We start from the raw sequence: 19,701 nt of genomic DNA, 5'->3' as shown, positions 1-19,701 counted from the left end.
TCATCCTATCCTTATCCTCATCCTTATCCTCGTCCACATCCTATTCTCTTCCTCATCCTCTTCCACATTCTCATCCTCATCCTCATCCTTATTCTTGTCCTCATCCTATCGAGAAGGGTAGTTACCTCTGTGCTCTTTTCTCCCAGTCAACAGCAGGTACATCTCTCTGAGGGTCACTGTTTTCTTGATCAACATGCACAACTAATACTATAGTACACAAGTTATATTTAAACCCCTTGAGATTTCCTACATTTAATGTTTAGGTGCCTGCATTTACATGTTTATGTGCTTCTGTTTTCTTGACTAACATGCAAAGTCAGCACACAAGTTATATTTACAACCATAAGAAATTACCTACTTTTACAAGGCAGTTGGACCAGAGTTAATAGAAGGATTCTTTTCTATTATTGTTATAATTATTCGTACTTCCATTTTAAATTTCTCTCTTCTAATCTTATGATTTATAGAGGATGAGCCTCGGCACAACAGTAAGGTTGCCTCTTAGTTACCAGAGGAGGCCACATGTTCAAATCCAGGAAACAATATTTTCCGCTTTCGAGGTTAAGGATGCGTACGTCTTCCCTCCCCAGACTCCACTAGGTTGGAGCCTGGTACATTGGGCCACCCTTCAATCTTCTGCTCTCTATTTTAATTTTTCTAACTGTAATTCATGTATTCCACTGGTATGTTTCATTCCAAGTTGAATATGTGAATCCTTTAGTAACATGTTTCTTTTTGTCAATTTGCTGCAGATTTTTTTCTCGCTGTAGGTTTAGGTATTGGGAGGACAGATTCTCCCCAAGTAAGATGTCGGAAAAGTATTAGTAATGAAAGAACATTTTCTACCACTGAGGATGGAGCGCTGTTGTACAAAAGATTGGGTATCTGCCTTGTCTATGTTATCTTTGGGGAACTTTCTTGGTTTTCAACTTTTCAACGTTGTCATCTGTAATTCTAGTTAATTGATTGAAACTTGGAGAACCTCTTGAGTTGAAACTCAAACATTTGGGATTCAGATGGGTTGGGTTGCATAATAAATTCATTACACATTTACGGCTTTCCAAAACAGCTTCGGCATTAAATTAGACTGTAATTATGTTTAACTCATCACAATTAGTCATGTAAAGCTTTTATGTCTGCAGCGGAGCTTGCTGAAATGCTGTCCATGGACATGCAAAAAGAGGGTCTATGTGGCCGAACATTGACTCTGAAACTGAAAACAGCTTCCTTTGAGGTATTACTAATGTCTTGATTCTGTTTTGTCTCGCATATGTTCCCAGCACTGATTCAAGCACAATTCTTTAGCTTGTTTTTTCTCCTCTATGGATAAAGCTCTATTGGGAAAATGTCACTTGTTGAAGAGCAATGTTCTTATTCTCAAGGATATTGCGATTTGTTGAATTTTCCAGATTTTAGTTTTAAGCACCTTATAGCAACTGCTAATAAATGTGCAATTTACAGGTTAGGACTAGAGCTGTGACTTTACAAAGCTACATCAGCTCAAGTGAGGATATCTTGAAGCATGCTTCAAAGCTGCTAAAAGCTGAACTTCCTATTTCAGTAAGATTGATAGGTGTGTTTCTGTGTTTATACAATTCTTATGAATCTTAAAATGGGGACCAAGTCCAAGGTAAGACAGTATTTACTAACAAATGTAGACTACCCAAATAAAAAACGTTTACATTGGTACTTTATATGTTTCAGATTGTAACAATGATTTTGCTTCTCTTCTCAGGCCTTAGAGTATCACAGTTTAATGGAGAGAAGTCTGGTGCTACATTGGATCCAACACAGAAGACCATTACCAACTTCATTAACTCAGGCGACACTAAAGGAAATTATAATTCTTTTGCAGACGTTACAGATCATGATTTTATCAGTGATACAGAAACTGATCTTTCCATTGACAGTCGGCAGAAATTTCAACATGATTGGACATATCCTTTTGATGATAACCATTCATTAGATGTTGATCAGCGAAGTTGCAGTGTGCGGAAAAATGATGGTGAAGAGGAGGTATATCTGTTTCTCCCCCTTAATTATTTTAAATAGCTACTGACTTGCTCATATACATCAATTTTAGAAATAGATTCATTGATTTAGTGGATGCCCATCATTTTCTGTGACTACTATTTATGCTGTCTGCTAAATTTAGCAGGTGCAAACGTTTGGAAAAGATGCTTCAATTAGTTACTGCAGCGGAGGTACAGAAGTGCTGGGATCAACTTTTTCTTCTTCCAGTGGACAGTTTGAGGATATTAATGTAAATGATGGGTCTAATCTCTTGGAGGATGAGCGACTTAATTCTTCTTTTCAAGAAAAGACAATGTTGTGGTTGAATGACTACAAATGTTCACTCTGTGGAATAGAAATGCCGCCAAGCTTTGTTGAGGAAAGATTAGAGCACTCTGATTATCATCTTGCTGAGAAGCTTCAAAAAGAAGAATCTAGGACTCACCAAAGAACATCTGTTCTGAGTCAAAGGTAAAATATTCATTTTATACACATGGCATATGTTTGTTGTAACAAAGTAGTAGATATGAATTGTAGAATGTACGTGTATAGAGTTTTGCTTGCTGAGGTTTTATTAATGTGACTAATTTATGTTCCTATCAGTAGGGATCTGAAGAATCGAATCGCTACTAACCAAAGCAAATCCAAGAAGCAAAAGTTGATGCAGAAAGAAGGCAGATATATGGCCCTTGATTATTTTTTTGTTAAAAAGTAATCAAAGCTTTCAAGCTATAATAATGTTTCTCCAGTCAAAAAAAATTCTGTATACAGTTCTATACAGCATAACTCGACATCTAGAAATTACTTATAATAGGTATGCAATTCTTCCCAGTAACATATGTAAATTTTATTCATAATTTGTAGTTTGGTACTAAACTACTAGTGTGTGAATATAACACTTCAATTCCTGTGGCATATTTTAGAGTAAATGTTGTTACCTTTCACAATAAGCTAATACATTGTCTCCAAGTTGAATGGACTAGTTACTAAAATTGGTTTTCATAAAAATGATAAGTGGTTCCAAACGCATTCTTCTGGCTTTTCATCAATCTTCAATCTTTATAGGTTAGTGATGAACCTCAGTCTTTTCAATCTTCTTAAGTGGAAGCGGTTGTTCGAAGAATCACGCATATACTAAGGCAATATTTTTAGTTGGGTTGAAAAGTGAAGGAATGAAAAAGAGGGGAAAGAAAAAATTGTGAACATTGCTTTTATATTTTCTCTCCAATATTAGGAGGAAAATTAGATCGTGACAATGATGCTTTTATATTATCAATGACTTTACAAAATGGTGAATTATATATTAATTATGTATAAATTTTTATACTGATATTATAATCTACAATTAAAAAGTTTGTATTCTGTGTAACTACACATATAAATGTCAATAATTTAGTAAAATTCTAAAAAACAAACTAATAATCAATGTTAATAATTATATTTTTTTTTCACCAATTTCTTGCCGTTGTCTGTGATACCAGTAAAAAATTATCACGTTTTCTATTTTAACTGATCGTTTGTAAAGGAAAGTTAGTAACTTAGTGTAAATAATGTTCGTTAGAGCTTCATTACTTGAAGTATGAAAATTATTATATGAATGATATGTTCCCTTACATTCTTTACCCAATAGAAGTATGAAGTGAGTGATGTGATTAATATTTGTATCAAAAGCTTAATAAGAAGGATCCTATTCCATAGAATGAGGATAATGAAATAATGAAATTGCAAAGCTGGAAGCACTCTTTGCTTCATTAAAGACATCATCCACTATGATTGGATATTTGGGCCGAAGATGAAATGGGCCTGGCATATATTAAAGACATGAATCCCAGTTCCCTCTCTTTCTATTTGTATTTTGTATTTTGTATTTTAATTTGAAAATTGAAAACCCTAAGAATGTCGAGTGTGGGTGTTGGAGTGGGGAGAGAGTTGTCGAATCCTCCATTGGATGGAATATCTAACCTTCGATTCTCAAATCACAGTGATCTCCTTCTTGTATCCTCATGGGATAAGAGTGTTCGATTATATGACGCAACTGCTAATATCCTCAGATCTCAATTCCTTCACTCTGGTCCAGTCCTTGATTGTTGCTTCCATGATGATTCTTCTGGTTTCAGTGCCTCCTCTGATAACACTGTTAGGCGGTTAGTCTCTCTTTATACTCTTTCTATTCCTATTTCTATATACATTCATTCATTCATCTAATTCCTACATTCATACACACACAGACTCGTTTTCAGCTCTAACAAGGAGGATATTTTGGGAACCCATGATGCTCCTGTTCGTTGCCTCGACTACTCCTATGCTGCAGGTTTTTACTTTTACCTCACCCCTTCGCCCTTTACATTATCACTAACATTTTCATTCTCTTACTTTTCCCACTCACACATACTGTATAGGCCAATTGGTCACTGGAAGTTGGGACAAAACCATTAAATGTTGGGACCCTAGAGGTGCAAGTGGCCAACACCACACTCTTGTTGGCACATATCCACAACCTGAGCGTGTTTACTCTCTATCGCTTGTTGGCCATCGCCTCGTTGTAGCAACCGCTGGAAGGCATGTTAATGTTTATGATTTGAGGAACATGTCTCAACCTGAGCAACGAAGAGAATCATCATTGAAATATCAAACCAGATGTGTGCGTTGTTACCCAAATGGAACTGGTACACTTCACCCTTTCTTCATTTTACAATCATTTCAAACACTTACACTTCAATTTTCATTCTAAACATTAGCAATTTTGATCTTCCACTAGTATGCATTTGCTTAGGCCGTGCTTTAAATCTTCTTTATGAGCATCACAAATTTATCCACAGGCATAAATGTTCAAGAGCAAATTCTTTTGTGCTGGTTTTCTCAGCCTATATATTTGATATACTCTTTGCTACTTACATAAGTATTCTTTTGCAGGATATGCACTTAGTTCTGTCGAAGGGCGGGTTGCCATGGAGTTCTTTGACCTTTCTGAGCCTAGCCAAGCAAAAAAGTATTTATTATTATCTTTCTATTCATGCCATATCTATAACTTTGAAATTTACTGTTCTGGATATCTTGCTGTCATCTTTATATACGAAATAGAAATAGCATGCGTTAAATCTTCTTGCCTAAATGGCTTCCAAAACTATGTGCAGATATGCTTTCAAGTGTCACAGAAAATCTGAAGCTGGAAGGGACATTGTGTATCCTGTAAATGCTATGGCATTCCACCCCATGTAAGTAATTTTTGGAGTTCTTCATGTACTGAAATTTATAATCTCAATAATTTAGAAGGCATGCTAAAGAGGGTTAAAACAGACTGTAAGTTAAGGTATACTGTGAAATCAACCTCTTGATTTTGTCCGAAAAATGATTACCGGCCGAGAGTTGCTACAGTGGATTGGTCAGGGAAGGGCAAATCTCTTAGCATTGTATCAAGAGTAAATTATATTCCTTTTTTTAGAACACGTCCTTTTTGTTCATTTTACTATATTAGTCATGGGCATAGCCATGAAATTTAAGAAATTAAGTGCTTGCAAGTATGCTCTGAAAGATAGGTTGCATAAGAACTGAATGGGGATCAGATCATGATCAGTTGTGAAACTCAATCCCAAAAATCAATGTGGGAAACTGAGTCGGAGATATTATGTTTGTTCTTGGCTTGTGGTGAGTTTGTGATTACTATATTAAGCAATACGTAATTGAACAAAATTAGCTAAGTTGAAAATGCTTGCTTAATTATTTCTCTATGCTTTGCCATGTCAGTGATATTGTATCATTCACCCAAGATGTAATTGGTGATACAACCTTAAATGGAATTTGAAATTGCACGTGTAGAACATGCTTGGATTACCAACTGTTACATTGATGGACTAGTGATTAACAAAATGCTTTATAAAAAATCTTCATGCAGATATGGTACATTTGCCACTGGAGGTTGTGACGGTTATGTTAATGTTTGGGACGGAAGTAACAAGAAGAGACTGTATCAGGTTTTTCCCCTTTCCCCTTGACTAAACTTGACGAACCTGATTACAGTTATGATACTGCATTAAATTACTAAATTGCTGTTTCTTCTTCCAGTACTCAAAATATCCAAGTAGCATTGCTGCACTTTCATTTAGCAGAGATGGACGCCTCCTTGCTGTTGCATCAAGTTACACATTTGAAGATGGACCAAAACCGTAAATTCTCTCTCTCTATCTCCTCATTCACTGAATGAGTTTTAACATATCAATTTCTTTTGCAGGCATGAACAAGATGCTATCTATGTTCGTAGTGTAAACGAGATAGAGGTCAAGCCAAAACCCAAAGTCTATGCCAATCCTCCAGCGTGATTCACTGATTCCTGATGGTAGTTTTGAAAAATAGAACTTATTTTCTGTCATTTCTACTGTGTACTTTGTTCACTTCTTTCTTGTGTACACTGAAACTACATGTAAACTAATTTTGTGAAGCATTAGCTAATTTCCAAACTCTAGATACAATCTGGGTGAGATTTCAGCATTCTATTTTGTTTGTCCAGTATCCAGTTTCCCTAGAATGTTATGATTGTAATGTTGTACAGTAAATTGAAATTGTTAAACTCGGGATGACTACTATTGTTATGCTTTTCACAAACTGTCATTTCTTTTGGATGTTGAATGCACAATATAAATATGTTCACATGGGATCACGATGGTGGGCTCAAATTGTCCATACAATATGCTAATTTTATCCACTACAAAAAAGTGAGTTGGGTGTGTTTGCAAGTTACAATATCAATGTTTCTTGTTCAACATTACCATTATTATTCCATTCGACTCTTGCTGTTCAAGTACTACCATGACAAGTTGTAGATAAGAGTTCTCAAATTGCAATTTATCACCCGATATGTTCATCTAGAAAACAATATATCACCTAAGATCCACATAAACGAGCTAAAAGGTGCACGTTAAAAGGGTTAATGATAATCCGGCACCTATGGACCATATTTGCCTCTTTCTCAGGTGGGTTATTGATCTAATTTATCTAATAAAACCGCAAAAAGGTATTGAACTTCTCGTCCTATCGCCACTGTGAAGTTTGTGAATCTAGATTGCATGTTTTGTGGTACTGTGTCCGTGCAAAGGAGGTGTGACCCCAAATTGATATAATGGAAGTCATTGATGCTAAAGGTTGTTTGTCCGATTGATTTTTTTGGGTTTGCATTCCAAATACTCAGCTGAATTTATGGATAGGTTTATAAATTTGGGGTGCCATCTTTGGGCTGCAAAACAATTATTAGAGTTCAAAAATACCCCTTTTCATTCAAGTAATGTTGTGGTGTAGTCGAATTCAATATATTTGCAGGAAATAAAAACATAGTTTTTTAAAATAAAAGGCCTTGAATGTCTCCACCAGTGCCATAATATAAAATCATGTCATGAAATGCCAAAACTATATCATATCTTTCTCATGAGAACTACTGATTGCTAAATTCCAATGCTATGAAACCATTCCCATGCAGACAACAGAATAATAATAATTATATAAAACATAACACCACGATAATATTCAAGATGTCAAATAAAAAATTTAGAAGTCAGTAAAAAACGCTTGTTGCAGAGCCATACATCATTCAAAACGAAATTGTTCAATGTACACCAAGTACTAAAAAACTAAGGCTACTATGTTGCAGGACATAATATTCTCAAATATACTTGATTCATAGACCAAAACATGACCTGCATAAAACAAAATTTCATAGATCGTTTGCAGAATTCAAAAACTTGCAGTCACTTAAGGAAGTGGGGGCTAATCAATCCAGCTATCTCAAGCATGCCAACTTGATCTCTTCCAGCAAATACCTTCTTCAGCTTCTCATCACAAATTATAACCTTCTTGTTTTCAGGGTCCTATCACAATTACAAGTAACAACTTAGTCAAATCTAATCCAAGAAGGTTTAATATGTTACTGAATCTATTTGTAATTGCACCACTGAATTAGAAAATATCACAGAACATCCAAGTTTATGGATGACATGGAATCATTAAATACTTCACACTGAACACTTGTACAAGCAAGAGTTCCTCAAAATATTTATCACTAACATATTAAGCACCAGGAAATTAATGGCTTATGTCTCCAAAATTGACCATAGAATTCCTCTAAATCATTCATTATAATATCAACTTGACACAATTGCACATTCATCACATTCAGAAAAGTCATCATAGAGATAAAGCAGAATGAGTGTAAAAAAGTTGTCGGCGAAAGAGTTTAGAAAAGGTCAGGCACAACTAATTCCCACATTCATGTAGTTTTGTAAAAAAAATGAATGGTATTGTAAGATAGTGTCACCTAGCTTCTTTAGAAGCTAGGTAGAAGCAAACAACAGATTCAATCCCAAATGAGTCTCAAGTCTCAAGAGTCACTCTGTCCCAGAACATGCCTAAAAACGTTAGAAAAAACAAAGAAATAAACGATGTGATAATTGGTTGAGAATGTGTATGTATGAATTGGTTTGGTTAAGCAGATATAAGAGGCGAGGTGGTTGAGGCCTAAAAGGTTTGAACTTTACAATGGCCCATGACTGAAATTCTATTATTGTGGGATTCTTCAGCCTTTTCCTTAAGATAAAGATTTAATTTTTTTTGTTGGTGTCGGAACCTACAACAAAAGACCTTATCCACAAAGTTTTAGAAAAAGAAACCCTAAAACATGGGAAGGCAGACCGAAAAGAGAGGAAAAAAAGATTAAAGTGAGACCTGAAGATTGTTTTGCTTAATGTAAGCCCAAATGTGTTTGAGTGCTTGAGTTCTTGAAATCTCTGGAAGTCCGATAAGTTCCTGCATCTCAGGTGAGACTCTGCGTGGCTTCATGATGCCACGTGTCTTACCTGGTGGTGGTGGTGGAGGAGGAGGAGGAGACACTGTAGCTAATGTCTTCACTTTTCGCATCACGGGTAACTTAACAGAAGAAGGAGGAGGAGCATGTGGCCTGAGAGTGATGAGAGAGGGTGAGTGTGTTTCTGTGACGTGGAAGGTTGGAATGGAGAATAACCCCAATGAGGAGGACATTGAAGCAGCAACCATTTTCTGAGAGAGAGAGAGAGAGAATGAAGATGAAACCCCAATACACTAATAACTATATGTTATCTCTCCGCCTCCTCAAATCCCCCCACTCTCCCAATTTACCAAAACACCCTTTATGAATCCTGATTTCCATATCATTTTAAATGTTAAAAATATTACACGTGAGGCCTTATAATTTTGAAAGTTAGCTGACTTCAAATATTTATCAGACCTTATTTTAGTACATGTGATGATTGATCCATATGATGTTGAGCAATGATTTGTGTTATTAGGCATCTTTAACTTCAAGATTGATGGAGGGCGGATATAAATACTCGGTTTGTAATCAATATTTGAAGGTATTATGCGTCCAAGTCCAACAACAAACAACTTTAGCCTTTATGCATCAAACAACAAAAATGATAGTTTGGGCCTGTGTTTAGTGTAATAAATTGGGCCGGACAATGTGGTTAAGTAGCAGATATTTGTTGTTGTTGTTCTTTGTTTGTTTGTTGATGGCTTCTTCTAAATGGCTTACTCTTCCTCCCTTCATCCCAACCCTTGTGAATGTGAAGAATGGGAATCAAATCTCATCTCCTTCAACGATCACTGCACTGAAATGGGTTACTCGGTGCTGCCCTCAAATACCAAAAACACTTGTTCACAAGCTCTTTCGTTTGAGGCAGGTTCGGACACAACCTCCCAATCATACTTCCTTCAAAAGGCTCTCACCTAAGGACACTTTAAACTCTGGAGATCTTATCTTTCTTCCTCAATCTGTTAAGCAAACTCCTCCTCCTACACACAAACACAAACACCTCTCTCATTCCCATCCTCCTCTTACAGATAAACAAATCAACTTTATTCGTACTCTTCTCATCTATAAGGTTTCTCCATTTTTTATTATTATTTCATTTCACTCTTCATTTTATTTATTTATTTATTTATGAGATATTAGCATTGCTATGATATAAATATATATAATTTTAATACTTATTATCAAAACTAGGATCCTGCTCTTCTTGTCCTCAACAAACCCCCAGGATTACCTGTCCAGGTTTCTATCTATCTCCCTTCATTTTCATTTTTTGTTGTTACCGTAGCTTGCAACAATTATAAATGGCACGAAATAATAATTCATTTTCTTTTGCAGTTATACTCACCCACTCTTACTCTAACTGTCTCTCTCTCTCTGTGTGTTTAAATAGGGTGGCATTAATATCAAGCACAGTTTAGATGTATTAGCTGCTGCATCTTTAAATTATGATTACTCGGAACCCCCTCGTTTGGTGAGCTACCTACTTCATTATTCACCTTTCTCAATTACTATATTTTCTGCTTTCTCACAATTACACTATCAACTAACTACCTCATTCAATGTATGTATGTATGTATATCAGGTGCATAGACTAGATAGAGATTGTTCCGGCATTCTGGTGATGGCAAGAACACACACTAGTGCTACAATTCTCCATTCCATCTTCCGTGACAAAACTTCCACCGCTTCACACAATGTCAGTCACTCATCATTCTCCTTTTTCATCATGTAACCTTCTCAGCATTATGCTCACCACTTGGTGCTGTTTCATCTTAAATAGATTGCCACAGATAAGACAATCCTACAAAGAAGGTACTGGGCAATGGTCATTGGATGCCCAAGACGTCCGAAGGGGTTGGTTACCGCTTCACTTGGTAAGGTTGTATCCATATTCACACTACTTAAGTTACATCCCCATTTGTTCCTTGTTAAACCATCTAACATCTGAAACATCAATTGTTCATGCTGTCAGAAATCTTAATTTACCAGATCCTCCATTAGAAGAAAATTGTTCGAACAATTATTTTTCTTGGATAGTAGGAACTGTGTTGTATAAAGAATTACCCATCTGATCTTCTGATAGCTCCCTTTTTAGTTTTTAGTCATTGTGTTTCCTCTAATGTTTTAGATGCCTTGTCAACCAATGAAACAACTTCAAAACAAATTAGTTTGCATATGATGTGGCCTCATACACATGGGCTAAAGACCAACTCCCTGGTACCACATGAATGTCTAGGTCTTACGGGTACTCTATGAAATAGCCCATAACCTGAATTAGCTTCCTATATTAAATTAGCAGATCAATGATTTGATTAACTATAGAAAGCTCCTCATTAGTAGCTACAAAGTTTTTTAACCCTCTATTTGGTTTCAGGTGGTGGTCGACAATGGGAAATCTGACCGAATAACTGTTGTTGACAAGTCTACATCAGTGTCATCTCAGCATGCAGTTACAGAGTACAAAGTGATTGGATCATCATCAAATGGTTTGTAATGAGTAATGACTAATGAAGCTTACTTTAAGATCAAAGTTACCTTCTTTATAGGTTGGCATGAGTGATCATACTAGTAAGTGCTAGGTTAACTTGTTTTCTAACACAACAATCACGGAGTCAGAAAATCTCATTATTGGTATAAGTAATAATTAATGCCACTACTTATGGAATTATTGCAATGTAAAAAATGCTTGCTTCTTTGTTGTAAGTGTGGTACCTTCCAAAGTAGGTGGTAGTTTTATTACTCTCTTCCAAAATGCATGCATCGTTCTACCACTTTGACAATGTCCTCTGATGATTTTTGGGACATCAGGCCTGTTTGTCAAGACTTGAGCCTAAAATATATAGAAAGCTCTTGATGAATTTCCCGCCTCTTTATCAACTTGAACTTTCTTGCAAAAATTATCTTCTCTTCTTTGTTGAGAACCCCTACTTATGGTATTGCTAATAATGCAGGTTACACATGGTTGGAGCTGTCCCCTTTAACTGGTAGAAAACACCAGGTATAAAAAAACGAAGAATCATAACTGGTGATCTTGGTTTTGCTACCTGAAATGTTTTATCATGAATTCATAAGATATGATTCACCATAATTTGTGTTGTAATTGTGTGTACTGTAGCTGCGTGTCCACTGTGCTGAGGTGCTAGGTACACCAATAGTTGGGGACTACAAGTATGGATGGCAAGCTCACAAGAAATGGGGACTTTTTGAGGATGAGGAGGACTCGAGTGAGGAGCTTCTCAAGGAAGAAACTGAAACACTCCTACCATTTGGCCTTAATATGAAGAAAGGGAGCATATGTGAGAAGCGTCCTCGTTTACACCTTCATTGCAAGCAAATAGTGTTGCCCAATATATGTGAATCACTGCAGAATGTTGAATCAGGTTCCAGCAGAAGCTGTGATCTTTTAGGAGTGGAAAGCCTCGAGTTGGTGGCGGCTTTGCCTCCATACATGCAAAGAAGTTGGGAATTTACCAATTCTTGAGGAGTTATGGTTACAGCCTTTTCTGATTCCATCAAGTTAATTTATGCTGCCTATTCACACAACACAAGTCACCAATTTACATCATGGTGTTAGTAATATAGGTTGCCACTTTGGTTCCTTCAGAACTCAGTCGGCATTATTACTTGAATAACTCATTTGACATTACATTCTTCACCATCCATTAAGCACACACTGCAAACAATTTTTGATTCCGAATCTATGTTGTGCTTAGCTGGTGAAGCTATATCGCCATTTAATTATCGTCATGGATTTAAAAGGGAATGAATTTTGGTAAATGATAATGAATAGAGCCAATTCATTCATGCATAATAAAATTAAAGTACTTGCAACTGGTTCCTATAAAATTAAAGTACTTGCAACTGTAGAATGTTAATATTTTGTGGTGGGTGGGAATTGAACATCCAACCTCCTTATCACTCTATTTTCTAAGTCTTCCATCCTTACTATTTGATCATTTTATGACTCCTTAGTCCATTCAATGTACAAATATTATGTTTTCCTCAATTCACAGTTAAGCTGCTATTTAAGGTACATCAATTTCTTTACAATGCATTTTTTTCTCTAAAATACAAGGTTTTTAATCCAATATCAAGTGTTTTTGCAATATTATTTTTTTGGGTAATATAAAAAAGGTGTATTCCAATCAAAAGTGAGAGAGTAATTCCTTTTTCTTCATTCCATTGTATGTATACAAAGTGCTAATTCATGTTATAGAGATGAATGTAGTTTTAAAGTAATAATATGAAATTGCATGTATACAAAGTGTTAACGAAATGAAATGCGAGGTCTCCACTCTGGAATCGAGCTTTCTCTACCCATTCCATGTCTAACATTCTTCATTCCATTGATTTCGTCGGCTCTCTTGTTTGTTAATCAAGCCTTTTGCTGTTGCTGTGGGTCAGGTCTTGGAAGGTTACATCTCTGCAACCCGCACTATTCATGCTTCTTCCTCTCTGGCAGCTTCAACACTACTCCATTATTTGAGTGGCTTTTCAAGAAATATTCCATCTTATTATTCTCCATTGACATTTAGAATAGATATCATTGAAGCTATGGTGGTTGCAACTTGCAAGAGAAAGTTATTATACAAGGATGAATGAAAAGTTGAAAGCATTTTAAGTTAATTAGAGGAGAAAAATAGGAGAAGGAAAATGAGTGAAAAGAAGTTTCATGTGAAAGATTTTTCTTTCCTTTGGCTGATGAAAAAAATGAAGTGGATCCACCAAATTTCTTTTTTCTTTCATTAAAGAGAATGTGAGAAAGAAGAATGAGGGAGTAAAATCATTTTTTTCTTTTTTTTAATCATTTAATTAAACAATACAAAATTTCATTTTACTCTCGAATTCGTTTCTCACAAATTTCTCTCTCTCCTTATAACCGTTATATAACTCGTTTCTTGTAAAATAAGAATTGCCTCAATTAATAGAAAAGCAAATGTTACACAATAATATACAAAATACAAAATGTAATAATATTTTTATCCTTTTACATAAAAACATATTTTTTTCTATTGAAAACATGAGAAAACAATCACTTATTTAAAAAGATCTTGTTCTTTCTTATAACCGGTTACAATAGGCCATTGGGCTAGTTCTTTTTCCCACACATTTTGATTTGGAAGTTTTTAGTATGATGTGTTATTTTGAGTTAATATTATATTAAGTTAGTAATTAATTTAATACTATAATATCTATATATTAATCAATGATAATTGTATAAATTTTTTATTTAAACTCAGTTACCTTCTTTTATATTATTTCATGACTCTAGAAATTGCCACAGACAAGAGCATCTTGCTTCCATTATACTGTATTTAGTCTTTTGCTAAAGCATAATAATATTCTTGTATGTATTAATTGATGGAAACAGTTATAGATATGAATATCTAAACATTACCAGTGAGAATGCAGATAGAGTGACATTACAAGCAACTTATTTTTTATTGAAGGACATGACTCATGTAAACATATAGTACTTACAAGTAAGTACCAAGGAAATAAAGACTAACAACAAGAATAGAGTAAAGTTATACATTCAAAAATTCAGTGCTGTTGCCTCGTTGCTTGCTTGAGAATGTAGAAGATCAATATGATGCTAGTATGGTGCTGGAGGGTACGTTCCTGGATAAGGATTGTGATTAGAAATTAAATAAAGGAGAAAAGCAAACAAGTAAGAAAATAATAATAATAATTATTATTACTACGTACTACGTACCAGGTGGGTATGGAGGTCGGGGATAAGGTGAAGAGGCAGCAGCGTATGATGATGATGGTGGTGGATAGGGAGCTGAGTGTGAGTGTGAAGTAGGATAGGGAGCTGAGTGTGAGTATGAAGTAGCAGGATAGGAAGGTGAGTGTGAGTGTGTATGTGTGTGTGTATGTGTTGTAGGATAGGGAGATGAGGTATATGAATGTGATTGTGGGTATGGTGATGGAGTGGGATCGGGATATGAACGTGAAGTAGGATAGGGAGATGGGTAAGTATGTGCAGCAGCAGGTGGTGGAGATGGGTAACTATGTGCAGCAGCAGATGGTGGAGGTGGGTAGGAAGTAGCATATAAAGGACTTGCTAGTGGAACACCAATTGATTCTGATTTCTGCATATATCCAAGGAATACCAACTCTTTAATTCCAATTATTATTTACTAATCATCATCATAAATTCATAATGAAAACAGTACGTAGTAGGTTACCCTCTGATTTGCATTAGCATAATGCATAATGAGTTTAACTTCACCAGCAGATCTGCCAGAGAAGAAATGAATGTATGTATTACAACAAATGTGGTTTGAATGCAAAAGGATGAAATAGTAGATGTCCATACGAATATCAAGAAATTGAATGAGACCTGCCACTACTAGTATGAAGGGGCCAACCAGAATCATCAAAACCTTCAGAGATAACCTTGTGCAATTGGATCTTTCCGGAGCCGATCAAATCATCATGTGAGAGAGTGTTGGCGGTCCAAACAAGCACAGTAAGCTCTCGAAGCCCTTCAATCAGAGAGAACACGAACTTCTCTTGAAACACCGGATTCGTACCCCCATCTTCGCAGGTTTTGGAACGGAACTTGGTGGAAGCATATTCCAGACAAATGTATGGATCTTGCCTTGAAATCCAGTTATTGTCTTTCAAGTTTGAGCAACCAATCACTGTTACCTCTAGACTTTGCCCTTGAATCCCAGCCATGCTTGAAGAAGAACTAATAGCTAATAATGATGTCCCGTTTTTATATCATTTCATTCATACTTATACTAGTTGTTCTTCACGCGGATAACAAGAATATTCAACTTTTATTTCTTACACGCTAAGCAACTTAATATTATATAAAAATATTAATACAAATTAATTAAAATAAACTAACTTAATACATAATGGACATTAAATTAAAAATTAATGTAGAAATATGAACTAAGAAATTGAGTAGTTGAAAAATAAAGTGTAGATATTTATATTAATTTTTTTAAAACATCAAAATATTTGAAATAAAATTGAAAAATTATAAAGATATAGAATTTAGGAGTAATACATGACGGACACTCAATTTTGTAATTTAATTCCTAAAACACTAAATTAACTAACAAAATATTATTTTGAATATTAAATTAATCTCTAAATCATTTAATTTGTTATTACCTTATTCCTTTCCTTGATTTATTTTTATGGTGTAATCAAATTCATTATCCAGAATAGAATCGCATTAACTTAGTTTTTCAAATAGATTTTTCACACTATTAGTCCATCCAATATTTAGAATTCATTAGCAGGAACTTACCATGGAAGACGAACACGAAAGTTGAACTCAGGGCAGGTAGTGTGATGAACTCACTAATCGAGGATATGATTATTGAAGGTAACACTAAAAACGAGTTGAACATAGTCGAATCATAACTTAGCTTATTTTGATAAAGATTTGTTCAGCTCGAAACTCGACTTAAGTTTGATATGAGATATTTTATTAACTCGAGCTCGGTTCGGTTAAAGTTTACGAACTGTTTGATTCACCTCGAATTGAATCATTTGAATAACTTAAATAATTAATTCATTTATAAAAATATTATACAAAGTTATACATATAAATATAATAACAATAAACATGAAAATAATGTACACAGTATAAACATAAAATATTAGTTTATATATATTATATTTAAATATATATATATATATATATATATATATATATATATTAACCTTTCATGTTTATTATTATTTTAGCATGAATTTGAATTATTTTTATGTTTATTGTTGTATTTTATATATAAAAATGAATTAATTATTTAAGTTGTCCAAATGAACAAATTCGAGCTGAGTCAAATAGTTCGTAATCTTCAACCGAGTTGAATTCGAGCTAAAAAATAACTCGTATCGACGTCAAATCGAGTTTTGAGTTGAGCTGAACTAAGCTCTGGTTCGACTCGGCTAATCTTCAACTCTAATTAATACTATTTTTATTTTTGGGCCCTAAATGATGATTTTTTATTATGATGTGTGATAAACATGTTTTTTATTTGAAATTTCATAAAGACAATTATATGTTTTATGAATTTTTTTTCCTGTGCATATGAAACATTTAGGTATTTTTAAAGCATATGTGTATCCACTTATAACTATGATTATCCCATATTTACAGTATATGAAATCATGATCCTAGCAAAACAAAATGAATACAACAAAGAACAGGGAAATGTTCGGATATTTAAATAAAAGGAATGGTCCCAAAAGACTACAAGTCAACAAAAGAGTCTCCACAAGAATATCTCTTTCTGATTGACAATAAATTTATTACCACATAATAATCATGAACAATATTTTTTCCATAGGAAAAATATTATATTTTGAATTTTCTTTGGTATTTTTGTTATTTAGAAATTTATTTTAGTTGTATGTTAATATCTCATAGCTTAAGAGACAAGGAAATAGACGTTAGAAACATGTGACCTTTAATTCATTCAGACTACTTTCCTGTGGGAGGAGTCTTACTCCTTCATCACCTATTCAATTTAGAACAACTTTGCTCTTCCCACTACTCATTAACATGGCAGTTTGTGCAAAAGGTGTTCCTCACATGACTATGTCTGACATGAAGGGCCTCACCATCCAAGTCATTACTGGTCGATGGTTTGTGGTGTTTGTCTCCTTCATAATTTTGTCAGTCGCTGGAGCCACCTACATGTTTGGCCTCATCTCTAATGATATTAAAGCTTCTCTTGGTTATGACCAAACCACTCTCAACCTCATCAGTTTCTTCAAGGACTTAGGTGCCAACGTTGGTGTCCTCTCTGGTCTAGTTAATGAGATTACACCACCCTGGGTGGTACTAGCCATAGGTTCAGTTCTCAACTTCTTTGGCTACTTTATGATATGGTTAGCTGTGACCGGAAGAATAGCCAAACCTCAAGTATGGCACATGTGCTTATACATCTACTTAGGTGCTAACTCTCAAACTTTTGCTAATACTGGTGCCTTTGTTACTTGTGTCAAGAACTTCCCACAAAGCCGTGGGGTTGTGATAGGTATCCTCAAAGGGTATGTGGGTCTTAGCGGAGCTATCATTACACAACTATACTTTGCTTTTTACTACAATGACACTAAGGATTTGATTTTGCTCATTGCTTGGCTTCCAGCTGCTATATCTTTTGTTTTTATTCGAACTGTTAGATATATAGAGGTGGTTCATCAGCCTAATGAGCTCAATGTTTTCTACAAGTTTTTGTATATTTCACTTGGTCTTGCTGGGTTTCTAATGATTATGATCATAGTACAAAAAGAAGTTCCTTTCACACAAAGTGAGTATGGTGTAAGTGCTGCTGTGGTGCTTTTATTGCTCTTTCTTCCACTGGTGGTTGTTTTCTACGAACAATTTAAGATCCAGCAGAGCCAACAGCTTGTGTTTGTTGACCCCTTGACGGTGAAAACAGTATCTGAAGACAAGAATGATAACTCATACTCTCTTTCATCAGCCCAAACATCAAACAATGATGATGCAAGAGTTTCCATAGAAGTTCAAGAAACAAGATGGTGGCAAAATATTTTTAGTCCCCCAGAAAGAGGTGAAGACTATACCATACTTCAAGCCCTTTTCAGCATTGACATGGCAATACTATTCATCTCTAGCACTTGTGGTTGTGGGGGTACTTTAACAGCAATGGACAACCTGGGTCAGATTGGAACCTCTCTAGGATACCCAAAGCAAAACATAAGCACTTTTGTGTCCCTAGTGAGCATTTGGGGTTACCTAGGACGTGTTTTTTCTGGGTTTGTTTCTGAACATTTTCTAGCCAAATACAACTTTCCAAGAACTATCATGCTCACTATGACACTAATCATATCATGTGTTGGTCATCTTCTAATAGCTTTCAATGTACCCAATGGTCTCTATGCAGCTTCAGTAATCATTGGGTTTTGTTTTGGTTCACAATGGCCTTTAGTTTTTGCCATAATATCAGAGTTATTTGGACTCAAGTATTATGCTACTCTCTATAACTTGGTCGGAGTAGCAAGCCCAATTGGGCTATATGTGCTTAATGTGATGGTCACTGGGCACTTGTATGATAAAGAAGCTAAGAGACAATCGGTATCAAACGGGGTCGAAAGAAAGATTGGTCAAGAATTGAATTGTGTTGGTGCAAGTTGCTTCAAGTTGTCGTTCTTTATTATCACTGCAACAACTTTGTTTGGTGCCATTATTTCGCTCATATTGGTAGCGAGGACATTCAAGTTTTATAAAAGTGACATATACAAGAGATACAAGGAGCATGATGAAGGTCATACGACGGAGGTGGCGGTGGTCCTTAATGGTGGCGAGAGAAGACAAAAGCCCAAAGTTGAGATGTGATAGATGAATAATTGAATAGGAAAACATGTTGGATACTCAACTCCTCTAGTCACTATTCTAGACTCTACGACAATGACAGACGCTGTAACAAATTTTAGCTACTTTTCTACAATTTGAAATAGTTGGCTGTCCACATATACTATCTACCAAATTAATGGTTTTTCTTTTGTTTTTCATACTTTTTAAAGAAATGTTATATATACTCCTATATAAAAACAAAATATGTATAAGGGATATAGGTAGAGTTGACAATGAATCGAACCAATTTGATATTTGCTCGAGACTTGATTTCTTATTTAGCTCGATAAACGTCGTTCATGAACTAAACAAGCTGAATTTGAGCTAGAAATTGAGCTCGTTAAATAAACAAGTCAAAACTTGAGTTAGATACACATTGACTTCTTAGTTTCATGAACTAACTCAATATATATATAAACTAATTTTTATGTTTACTATGACACATACATTAATTTTTATATTTATTGTTATTATATGTATAAAGAAATTTATATTTATA

At 35.0% G+C, this 19,701-nt stretch overlaps 6 protein-coding genes across 7 annotated transcripts; 4 read left to right on the top strand and 2 right to left on the bottom strand.

Annotated features, from left to right (window-relative positions):
- On the top strand, positions 102 to 2,885 carry LOC109346330 (DNA polymerase kappa-like; the record flags this gene model as incomplete). Its single annotated transcript, XM_019585827.1, has 7 exons — positions 102 to 156; positions 753 to 881; positions 1,143 to 1,234; positions 1,462 to 1,573; positions 1,736 to 2,016; positions 2,159 to 2,484; positions 2,617 to 2,885. Coding segments are annotated over 7 exons (1,107 nt in total), but the record flags the coding sequence as incomplete, so codon positions are not given.
- On the top strand, positions 3,872 to 6,516 carry LOC109346327 (mitotic checkpoint protein BUB3.2-like). Its single transcript, XM_019585825.1, has 8 exons — positions 3,872 to 4,157; positions 4,242 to 4,324; positions 4,413 to 4,679; positions 4,927 to 5,002; positions 5,148 to 5,228; positions 5,906 to 5,984; positions 6,076 to 6,176; positions 6,242 to 6,516. Exons 1-8 carry the CDS (start codon positions 3,910 to 3,912, stop codon positions 6,327 to 6,329), a joined length of 1,023 nt encoding a protein of 340 aa, XP_019441370.1. The 5' UTR covers positions 3,872 to 3,909; the 3' UTR covers positions 6,330 to 6,516.
- On the bottom strand, positions 7,480 to 9,087 carry LOC109346329. The gene is made up of 2 exons (XM_019585826.1): positions 8,722 to 9,087; positions 7,480 to 7,868 (listed from the first exon to the last, which is right to left on the bottom strand). Exons 1-2 carry the CDS (start codon positions 9,046 to 9,048, stop codon positions 7,749 to 7,751), a joined length of 447 nt encoding a protein of 148 aa, XP_019441371.1. The 5' UTR covers positions 9,049 to 9,087; the 3' UTR covers positions 7,480 to 7,748.
- LOC109346326 (RNA pseudouridine synthase 4, mitochondrial-like) lies at positions 9,521 to 12,533 on the top strand. The gene is made up of 8 exons (XM_019585824.1): positions 9,521 to 9,914; positions 10,037 to 10,084; positions 10,236 to 10,316; positions 10,428 to 10,541; positions 10,626 to 10,724; positions 11,220 to 11,331; positions 11,797 to 11,843; positions 11,961 to 12,533. Exons 1-8 carry the CDS (start codon positions 9,543 to 9,545, stop codon positions 12,324 to 12,326), a joined length of 1,239 nt encoding a protein of 412 aa, XP_019441369.1. The 5' UTR covers positions 9,521 to 9,542; the 3' UTR covers positions 12,327 to 12,533.
- On the bottom strand, positions 14,246 to 16,224 carry LOC109344735 (flocculation protein FLO11-like). The gene is made up of 5 exons (XM_019583489.1): positions 16,122 to 16,224; positions 15,195 to 15,555; positions 15,040 to 15,091; positions 14,562 to 14,943; positions 14,246 to 14,467 (listed from the first exon to the last, which is right to left on the bottom strand). Exons 1-5 carry the CDS (start codon positions 16,222 to 16,224, stop codon positions 14,442 to 14,444), a joined length of 924 nt encoding a protein of 307 aa, XP_019439034.1. The 3' UTR covers positions 14,246 to 14,441.
- On the top strand, positions 17,329 to 19,370 carry LOC109346325 (protein NUCLEAR FUSION DEFECTIVE 4-like). Of its 2 annotated transcripts, XM_019585823.1 has the most exons (2): positions 17,329 to 18,244; positions 18,284 to 19,370. In XM_019585823.1, exons 1-2 carry the CDS (start codon positions 17,385 to 17,387, stop codon positions 19,182 to 19,184), a joined length of 1,761 nt encoding a protein of 586 aa, XP_019441368.1. In that variant the 5' UTR covers positions 17,329 to 17,384; the 3' UTR covers positions 19,185 to 19,370. The 2 variants fall into 2 exon arrangements, with proteins under 2 accessions (XP_019441368.1, XP_019441367.1); XM_019585822.1 differs by having other exon boundaries at positions 17,329 to 19,370.

Source organism: Lupinus angustifolius, chromosome LG04, assembly GCF_001865875.1.
Source record: "Lupinus angustifolius cultivar Tanjil chromosome LG04, LupAngTanjil_v1.0, whole genome shotgun sequence".
NCBI classification, from domain to species: domain Eukaryota; kingdom Viridiplantae; phylum Streptophyta; class Magnoliopsida; order Fabales; family Fabaceae; genus Lupinus; species Lupinus angustifolius.
Note: the sequence above shows the minus strand (reverse complement) of the source record. Positions and strands in the feature narration are given on the sequence as shown.